The sequence below is a fragment of the Gaeumannomyces tritici genome (genome assembly GCF_000145635.1).
Source record: "Gaeumannomyces tritici R3-111a-1 unplaced genomic scaffold supercont2.6, whole genome shotgun sequence".
Lineage (NCBI taxonomy): Eukaryota > Fungi > Ascomycota > Sordariomycetes > Magnaporthales > Magnaporthaceae > Gaeumannomyces > Gaeumannomyces tritici.
The window spans coordinates 1,835,270-1,844,627 of record NW_008804550.1 but is presented as its reverse complement, the minus strand read 5'-3'; the positions used below and the strand labels follow the sequence as shown (position 1 = coordinate 1,844,627).

The window sequence follows — 9,358 nt, the reverse complement described above, 5'->3', positions numbered from 1 at the left end:
GGGGGGTAAATGTTAGCACATGGTGATGTGATCCAGCAGGAACGTCTCAGCCGCCTAGTGCGTGGGAAATATGGCCTTCTTGAACATTTTCCCAGGAAGCCAGTTGGCGCACGTGGGGGAGGTCTAGACCGCCCAGCGCCCAGAGCCCAGCGCCAGACGACCGTTCATGGTACGGACCCCCGAGCACAGCCGGGGCCATCCATCACGACGACGGCCTCCCCTGGTATCCCCAGCTGATAACGGCAGACATCCAGATTGGCCCCTACACCCCGGCTCAACCATTTTCTTGGGAGGGGGGCCCTGTCAGCCGCGACGGAGCTCCCTAGTGGGTGGCAGCAGATGGGACGCCCGCTCGCGCCGCAAGACGAAAAAATAACTCATAGCGTCCTGCGGCCCTAGGGTAGGCAGCGGGCAGGTCGAGTCGAGTGGGGAGGGGGCAAGCCAAACTGTGTCGTCGTTACCAAACACGGCCTAGCCCAACGCCGGGCGCTGAAATAAACCACTGCGACCCCGAGGTCCTTGGACGGGCAGTGTAGCAAAAAGGGGGCCTAGACGAAAGCCCCCGATGGGATGAGATGAAATGAGATGGAGGAGTGGTAAGCTTTGATGGGCAGGGCAGGGAGGTCTCGAGCCCGTGGTTTCTGTAGCCAGGGTAGGGGGTAGTGGTGTGGTGTATGGAGGATGCACAGGCCAGGCAGTACCTAGCGTTGGTTGCAAACGGCGGGGCTGCCTCCTGCAGAAAAGCCTGGGGGAACAAGCTTTGCAAGCTTTCAGGACAAGATGAGATGGCGTGTGATGATTCTTGGCTTGTGTGGTGCGTGCTGAAGTGGTGGTGGGGGTGTTTTGCCAGCAGGGGTATGTGTCTCGCCCAGCCTGACCTGGGCAGGGGGGAGGTCGTGTTTACAAGACAAGGAACGGCAGATCTAAACCATCAATACGGACGAGGCAGCGTTACTCGGGCAGCCGGATAGACAGCACGCCGCTGCCAGGCCGCGCGCAGGTACTAGTAAAAACCTCAGATGACAGGGATTTCCAGGGCCCGGCGAAGCGTCGAGGAGGATCGGAGGAAGAGCCTGTTTAATTCCAGTTGCAGATGCGGCTGCGAGAGCGCATGTGATTGTGCGAACCCAAACGCGCGGACTTTGCCGCAGCCGGGGAACTTTTTCGAGCCCAATTTAGGAGACCCTAAGCAGAAATAACAAAAGAAGATGATAAAAATGAACCGTCAAGGCACAAAACATATTCTCAACTGGCCCATCATTTACGTTACCTCGATGGACCCATAACTTTTGTCTTCTGTTTACCTCGAATCAGCACTGAGATTGAAGGCCACGCTCGAGACTTCCCCGACTGCCGCATTCGGGAACGTGCTCCCCCCATTTTAAACCCCTGTCGCGGCCCAAACGTTGTTGCGTCGCTCCCAGTCGTTGTGGGAAGCGCACGTTTGGGGAATTTATGTTTGGAACGAGAAAAACAAATGCCCAAAACAGATCTGCCCGCCCGCGCTCCGCTGTGAATGGCAAGGGCGGTCAAACACCAGCATAATCCAAAACAAAAAGGTGATGACAGATGTTGGAAACGCCTCGAGCGTCCTAGTCGAGCTGATCCACCATCCGGCCGTTGCTACCCTAAACCGCTCTGTTCGCAGTGCCCTCGGCTTTGGCCCCGTCCTCCTGGCTGACGGCGGCGCACCAGCCAAACTCGTCCTTGACCTTGCCCAGCTGGATGCCCTTGAGCTGTGCCAGGAGCCTGAGGCAGAGCGGGCCGGCGTCGTCTTGCGACGCGGGGATGTACGTCACCGTCTCCTCGCCCGTCGCGACCTCGAGGCGCGTGTGCTGCTTGACCTGCGCTGCCAGGGACTTGGGGTCCGAGTCGGCCATCCTGCGCGTGATGGACCGGATGGGCACCAGCGCCGCCGCGGTCCCTGCCGCCATGATTTCCGAGAAGTTGGGCAGCTCCGTGTATTTTATCTGTTCGGTCACGGCCGTGAGTCCACGTCAGTCCCCTTCGGTCCAGCCTAGCTCCCCGCTCGGGGGTCGGATTGGGTTTGCGCCGGGCCGTTTTAATGCAGTCCCTAGAACCACTAACCTGCCGCTTCTCGACCTTCCAGCCGAAGCTCCTGCCAATCTGTTGGACGCTCTCGCTCGTCACGCTGTCAATGACGTTCTTGGAGTCAGGCACCACGAGAGTCACGCCGCCCTGCCCATCTTCGAGTGCACCAATAAAGCCGCTTGTCGAGAACTCGTCCACCTCCTCGCGCGTGGCCGAGTCTAGGTGCAGCGTGATGCCGTACCCCTCGGCCCTGGCCTTGTCGCTCCACCTCAGCACGGGCGCGTAGTTGCCGCCCACCTTTGCGCTGCCCGTGCCGTTGGGCGCCGCGCGGTCGAACTCGTCCAGGATCAGGGCCTTGACCGGGTGCGTGCCGTGGTAGACGCCAGTGGGCAGCACGTAGACGGCGAAGGTGTACTCCTCGGGCGCGCTCAGCCCCAGCTGCGCCGAGGAGCCGTAGATCTGGGGGCGGATGTACATGGCGGCGCCCGTATCGTGTGGCGGCACGAACTCGGCGTTAAGCGATACGGCCGCCTTGACAGCGTCGAGGAACAGGCTGGTCGGCACGGGCGGGATCGAGATGAACTCGGCCGAGTGCTGCATGCGCACGGCGTTGCGGTCCGGCCGGAAGATCTGGATGGCCTGGTCGCCGGGCGCGCGGAAGGCCTTGAGCCCCTCGTATGCCTGCTGCCCGTAGTTGAGGGCGGGCGCCATGCCATGGATGCGGATGAAGGGGTCCGTCACCCAGCGCAGCGGCGACCACCGGCCCGTCTTCTTGGAGTAGTGCGATTCGATGTGGCCGTTGACTGCGCACGGCCACCGCGACGTCAGCAGGCGATTGCGCCATGTGCCGTGGCTTTGTGTGCGCCTCTACTGACCTTCTCGAACCAGGAAACCAACGTTGGACCAGTCAATGGTGTTGACCGGCGGGGGAGGAAAGGAGGCCATCGTGGATGCCGGGATCGGAGCCAGTCGTTGGAAGTCGTTGGAACACTTGGGCAGACGGACAAGAGGACGCGGAGTAGACACACGGGACTGGCAAGCTGCTCGAGGTAACCATCTACTGTGTATCAGCACAAGTACCACCCGAGGACACCCTTCCAGAAAAGGTGAAGAGAAATGGTGTCGGGGAGACTTGAAGGAGGATGACTCCAACGCTTGGCTCCAGAGTTCTGGCTCCACGCATTCAGTCAGCGCCCACACAAAAATGGAACAACGGCCACAAGGTGCGCCGCAAAATTTCCCACGCTAGCGGCCGAGATCGCAATGGCGGGGCAGCCGAACCAGGAGGAATGGAGCTGGTGTTGCGCCTGCCAAGACGGGAGTTGGCGAGCAGACCCTTCCCGACACATCCATGTCGATTAGCCAATGGACAGCTGCTGACAAGAGGGTAATGGATGGCCTACTATTCGAATAACGCTGATTAATTCCATGGCTATCAGGTATCCAACACATCCTGTTGGCCACCATTCCTGATCTGTCTGTATATTCCCATGTCTCCTTCGGCTTCCTACATGGTTTCGTGTTGTTGGAACTCCACCCATGTTTATAAAACCACAAAAAGAAATTTTTAAGCAATCAAGGAGAAATGCTAAAGTATATTGGGGTTAGTAATGCCAGGAATAAATAAAAGACGTGCAAGTTTAATGGTATTGGGAAGGGATTCGATGGTGGGTGAAGGTTTATATAATACTGCTGCCCTAAGGCTATGCTGGTCCAAGGCCCACGGTTCTCAACCTCGCCTCGCTCCTTCCAGGCCCCCGTCCAGAATGTTATCACCGCGACTACCAAGCACCAAGTGCCAACCAAGCCCGTGGGCTCTCTCTCCCGTTGCCCCACCTCGGCGCACCCATTTTCACGCCTTTTCCTCTCCCACCACCTCTACGAACGCTTAGGTCTGGGTAGGCTTCCGCGACCTCGCTCGTCAGAGCAGGCTTACGTAACTTTGCTCGTTACAACCAGAAACAGACGCAAAGTCGTGCCTTCCTTGTCAGTACACTCATCCATCCATATCCGTCAACCAGGGCCTGCGAGACCATCCAGGAGCCAATATCCTCCTCGGAACTCTCCGCTTTTCCGATCCTCGGCCGCGTGACAAGCTTCCCTTCCCTAACCATACCATCACCCGCACCAGCTTGTAATGGGGATGCCCCATCACGATGCCTAGTTCCGACAAGAAAGAGCGCGCCCTGACGCCTACCCGCCGCTCTAATCCCCGCCTTCTCGCCGACGCCGTGGCTGCTGTCGATTGTCTGACCGATGTCCCAGCCAAAGGAGGGGGTCAGTGGTCGAGAGAAGTCGCGCTCGGTCTTGTCGGCGACCTGTTCGACCTGGGTGATCAGAAGGCCCTCAACCTCACCATGAAGTTTATCGAGCATCTCAAGATGGACAAGACGAACAAGCGAGAGGCAAAGAGAGAGCTGGTCCGACTCAGCGAGGTCGCTAGTTTCTACCAAAGCATCGGGATGACGATTAAGGATCTGGCGCCTGGCCTACACCACCCCGAGTGCGACATTGGTGGCTTTCACATTGACATGATACGGATTCGCGACAACATCTCGCCCTCCCTACCTCTCAACCTATTCAAGATGAGCTCCCAGGACAAAGAGGATCAATCAATGTACTTGGTCTCATTCTTTGGCCGCTTCGCTATTTCCCTTCAGCCGCAGTTTATGCTCGGCTCGGCATTAGTGCCTTATCCTGAGGACTGTGACCAAACTATAAACGCCCAGCTGGCCTCTCATTTCCTGTTCCGGGTCTCCTTCAAGTCGGGAGACGAATCTCGCTCGGGCAGCAACGGGAATGGAATGTCCGTTCACGGGGGTGGGGACCGCGTCGATGGACAAGCTGTTGTCAGGGAAGAGCAGGACGAGCATGTCGAGAAGGACAGGAACGTCAAGAAAAAGGAGCAGAATCAGCCGACAACCACACTGACAGGGCTCCCTAGGGTCGTCTTGGAGCTCGGCCATGTGGTCATTCTCGACGTGCGCGAGAACAACCGAACGCGAACTGGCGCCCACCAGACCCCAACCGGCATGGGACTCTTTGCCGACATGGAGGACAGGGACAAGACGCTGTGGTTGATTCGCACCACCCCGTACATGGCCTGTCCTCGGCCTCGCATCCAGCTTCAAGGTGGAGTGCGCGGGCACATGGGGCAACTTAACCTTGACGGAAGCCACGGGGCTATCCCTCTTGGCAAGAGCATCATTGGCTGGATGAGCATGAATATCCATAAGCAAGCAGGCGTCTTGAAGAGTGGCACTGCCTACAGCAAGGTTGAGTCGATGTTTGAGAGGTTCATGGTCGACCGGGACCAGATTTGAGGCACGTCATCTCGCCAGGGAGGGAGAGGGAGGGTTGCCAAGCAGGTTGAGCTTCTCCGTCGACAGGATGCCATTCTGTGAGGTTATGAGGTTCGGAAGGGAAATGGAATGTCGAGGTCGAGGTGCGCTTTCCTGATAGCGGCCGGCTGGTCGACTCCTCCCCGTTGACGATACCCACGGTGATTGTATGGTAGAATCCAAGCACGCAACACAAGAAGCTGGTATGGGCATTGGCTCAAATAGCCGTAATTCACCTTCAACTGATCACCCGACGCCACCCAGTCACTGCAGGGTGGAGAAAGCATCCACTAGATATAGCAGCAGTCAGCTGAGAGAACATTCGGAGTGGTTCACAGGGCCGTTTTTGCGGCTGGCTGGTGCTGCCGACTAGCCCAGCCCGAGCAAACCCGTCTACTACCTTGAGCCCAACTGCTCCCGTATCCCTTGTGAAAAAAAACCGACAGGCCGACTGGCGCTGGTTTCGCGACATGGGGCCTAGCCGCACTCAAGGGAGATGACTTTCTTTGAATATTCATCACGGGGAATGTGCGGGAAAAAAAGAAAGAAAGGGCACACTATGCGCGGTCATTGCGGGCCAGCGCTCACGCGCGCCGCGTACAGCGGTATTTCTCTTGGGCAGCAGACAGTCCTATCCCAGCAGCGACAAGCGCACTTTTGCACCGGTGATGCAGCATGGCCGCCCTAGCCCGCTGGGGGGCAGGTGTCGACGCGCCCACCCTTGGCGGTCGGAAAAGAACCCTCGAGTCGCGATTGGCGCGAGGCGAGAAGGAGGGGTGGTGGTGCGGCCGCCGGCCTCCCTCGTGTGACAGATGCGGGCTGGCGGGGTAAGGATGGGCAAGGAGGAAGCAAAGAGGAAGCATCAGCAAGCGTGCCACCGCGTGCATATCGCCCGGGGGGGACCAGTGGGCGGCGGGGTTGCAATGCACCTGATGCCTTCGTTTGTGCGACGGGGGAGCTGAACTTGACGAGAGCCTCACAGGCAAAGGTAAAAGGTAAGCACAGAAACGCGGTTGGACGTCTCTCGGCCCATGGCCCGTCCGATCCACCCTTTTCGATCCGCTGCTCGTGCCATACCAGCGAAGAGTAGGAGATTCACGTGTGGTGTGATGGGCGTAGGCAGCCAACAACAGTGGGAAATAGGGCGGAATCCTGGACAGTGGTGTGGGAGCACGACACCTTGGCCGAAACGGTGAAGGGCGTCCTAGTGACAGGACCACAAAGCCTGCCGGCCCGTAGTGTTTAAAGCGCGCAAGGCAGCCATGACAGCAGCGAATGAATGGCGATGGCCAAAAATGGCGGCCGTCCCCTCGGTGCGAGGGCGGTTACTGTGTGTTAGGTCCCCAGTCGGCCGGCAAATATGCTCCCGTTGGACAGATCGGCGACTTTGTCGGACCGTAGCCAAGCAGGGAACCGACGATCCAAGGCCTGCCACGGAAATGATCGCCCCTGGCCAAAGCGCAGATCCCGCGTCTGCGCAGGTTTTTCGAGGGGAAGATTGTCGTTGCGGACGGCGACAATCGTTGCCTGCCAGAACTCGCGAACCACACACCCACACAGCCAGAGGATGCCTTCTCGCCCTCTTCCAATGCAAAGGCAAAGGAAGGGACAGAATCCGGAACTGGCCGTTCAAGCTGGATTACCTAACAGATGATTGGCAGCCCATTTGAGGGACAGTCCACTCAGCCCACGAAGGCTGGGTTTGCCTGGAAGCAAGGAAGATGACGAGACGGCGACGGGCGAGGACAGGCGAAGGCGTGCGAAAGCAAACAAACACCAGACCCTGGTTCTGTGGCGCAACCATGACGTCGGGGGCAACACACGCCAAACAACGTGGGCGCGATGCGAGGGCCACCAACAACGACCGGACAAAACATGAACCGTCTTGGGCGGCAGGGCAGAGGCGATTTAATCCCCTGAGGTGTGCATGGTGTGTGATGGACGATGTGGTGAGCGTCCGTCCCTTCCTTGAAAGGCAAGGGAGGTGGGAGGGCCAAATAGAGCAGAGCTCGGGCGGGCGAGGGGGTTGATAGAGATCGGCCAACGCGCAAACCAGGGGTGAGGGGGCAGGATGTGGTAAAATAGGGATTGGACGAACGAGGGCGAGTGGACGAGATGCCGATCATGACATCGGAGGACAGCTGACCTGGGGGCGCGGCGAGGCTCGGAGGTGTCTCAGGATGAGGGCTTGGTCCGGCGCGGAGGCACCGGAGGAAGCGGACAGGCAACAGGGCAGGGGGGGGCATGGAAGGGAAAAGGAAGAAACACAGGGAAAATGACGCAGCCGTGCATGCTGGTGGCTGGCGGCCGTGGTGGAGTGACTTCCATGTACGGTCTGCATGTGCTAGCGCAAAGTACAGCTTTGTAGCTTGTGGGCTCTGGTGGTCTTCGCTTACGTGGTCCGTCTTGGCGGAAGCAAACCCTTACCTTGTGCTTTTTGTTTGTTGGCTTTACAGTACGGTGCGAGATGTGTCTTTTTTTTTCTTCTTCTTCTCACTACTTCTTCACCTTCTTCCTTTGCGTCGTGTCCTCTGGCTTGCCGTTCGCGAGCCAAGGCTACAGCGGCAATTACCCGGGCAAATAAGGATCACCACTGACCGCTATTTCCACGCTGGATCTTGCTAAGGCGGAGAGAAGAATTGGATCTAACAAAGAACCCAGTGAAGAGCTTTCCCGAATGCAGGTCCCAGGTCCCGGAAGTGGTCATCGTGGCTGGCAGGCTAGCGACAAAGTCGTGCTCCTCCAGCTGCGATGCCTGACAGCCCACCCGTGGCATTAGGGCAGTTCGCGATTCGCGTCCCTCCTGGCCGGGAAGGCCGGGGGAAAAAAAAGACATGGAAAGGTTATGTGGACACGCAGGACGCTGTTGCGTATCTGCGTGTCCCCCCCCCCCTCGCATTTGGCTTTGGTTGGTGGCAGGCTTGTCGATCTCAGCACAGGCCTACATGTACATTAAAGTACATACGCGCGACCGACCCAGTAAAAGAGCTCTGTGGCGTCACTGGCAGCGATCTCTCACTCCCTGGCCTGTGCTGGTATGCCTGCTCTCACTCCCCCGCCTCATTTGGGGGGTTGCCTTCGCACCCTCGCCCTTCTTCTGGAGGGCACAAAGGCATTGGAATGGATGGAGGGTGCGTCGAGGTACCTGCAGAGCCGCCCAGCCGTGAATGTTATTTGCTGCCCGCCTGCCTGCCCGCACCCTCCTCCCCACCTGATTTCACCTCACACGTGCCACCTCTCTCCACACCGAAGGCCGGCTTCGCAGCACCTCACTGGGCGGCCACATCCGAAGCCATTCTCAAAAACAGGTTAGCGTTGCCAGCGCTTGATGGGTCAGCCGGGCGGGTCAAGATGAAATTTCGGGGGTCCACCACGACGCGAGCTGACAGGCGGGCGGCTGGCCGGCTTCTTGCTTGGTCCCTAGGGGTTTTTTTTTTTTTCGTCTTCCCCGTCTTTGGTGAATAGCAAGGAAGGTCCCGCAAACACAGTCGTGCGAGTCACGGACTCACCCTCACACCTGACAAGAAAGAACAATATTCAATCTTCGTTGCTCTCCACTCCAATTAGCTCGCCTTGTTTTCTCAGCGCACCCGGGACGCACGGGAAAGGGGGCCAAGTCCACCGACGCAGCACGCACCGAACCCGTCTGTTCCCTCTAGCCGACCCGAGTCGCTTTGTTTGTGGCGGCCGTGGGCTCCTGTGCCAAACCTTGGGCTACGTGCGCAGGGCACAAGCGCCGATCAATCGTAGGCGACATCGTGGCTGCTGCCCGTAGACCCTCACCGTTGGACGACGCCAACGAGCGCCTAGTAGCACACCGCCGCCGCACTGTACTGTTGTCCCAGACGCCCTCACCCCACCCTCCCGGTTTCCGCAAAGGGGGAGCAGGATCGTTGATCGCGGCATCCAAAACAGGGCAAAACAACCAATCCGCCTGTGCCATGGCCCGTGGTCCCAAGAGCCCC

At 58.7% G+C, this 9,358-nt stretch overlaps 2 protein-coding genes across 2 annotated transcripts; one reads left to right on the top strand and one right to left on the bottom strand.

The window, feature by feature from the left end:
• Window positions 1–999: 999 nt before the first annotated feature.
• GGTG_11003 (branched-chain-amino-acid aminotransferase 1) lies at window positions 1,000–3,189 on the bottom strand. Its single transcript, XM_009228882.1, has 3 exons — window positions 2,928–3,189; window positions 2,089–2,855; window positions 1,000–1,970 (listed from the first exon to the last, which is right to left on the bottom strand). Exons 1-3 carry the CDS (start codon window positions 2,995–2,997, stop codon window positions 1,629–1,631), a joined length of 1,179 nt encoding a protein of 392 aa, XP_009227146.1. The 5' UTR covers window positions 2,998–3,189; the 3' UTR covers window positions 1,000–1,628.
• Window positions 3,190–4,179: 990 nt separating this feature from the next.
• Window positions 4,180–5,646, top strand: GGTG_11002 (hypothetical protein). Its single transcript, XM_009228881.1, has one exon. It carries the CDS (start codon window positions 4,209–4,211, stop codon window positions 5,373–5,375), a length of 1,167 nt encoding a protein of 388 aa, XP_009227145.1. The 5' UTR covers window positions 4,180–4,208; the 3' UTR covers window positions 5,376–5,646.
• The last annotated feature ends 3,712 nt before the right edge of the window (window positions 5,647–9,358 follow it).

Excerpts from the sequence above, each read along its gene's own strand:
- GGTG_11003 (XM_009228882.1), bottom strand. The coding sequence starts at position 2,997 with ATGGCCTCCTTTCCTCCCCCGCCGGTCAACACCATTGACTGGTCCAAC. Across the intron at positions 2,856-2,927 it reads TGGTTTCCTGGTTCGAGAAG|TCAACGGCCACATCGAATCG; the intron begins GTCAGTAGAGGC and ends GGCCGTGCGCAG. Across the intron at positions 1,971-2,088 it reads GGAAGGTCGAGAAGCGGCAG|ATAAAATACACGGAGCTGCC; the intron begins GTTAGTGGTTCT and ends GTGACCGAACAG.
- GGTG_11002 (XM_009228881.1), top strand. The coding sequence starts at position 4,209 with ATGCCTAGTTCCGACAAGAAAGAGCGCGCCCTGACGCCTACCCGCCGC.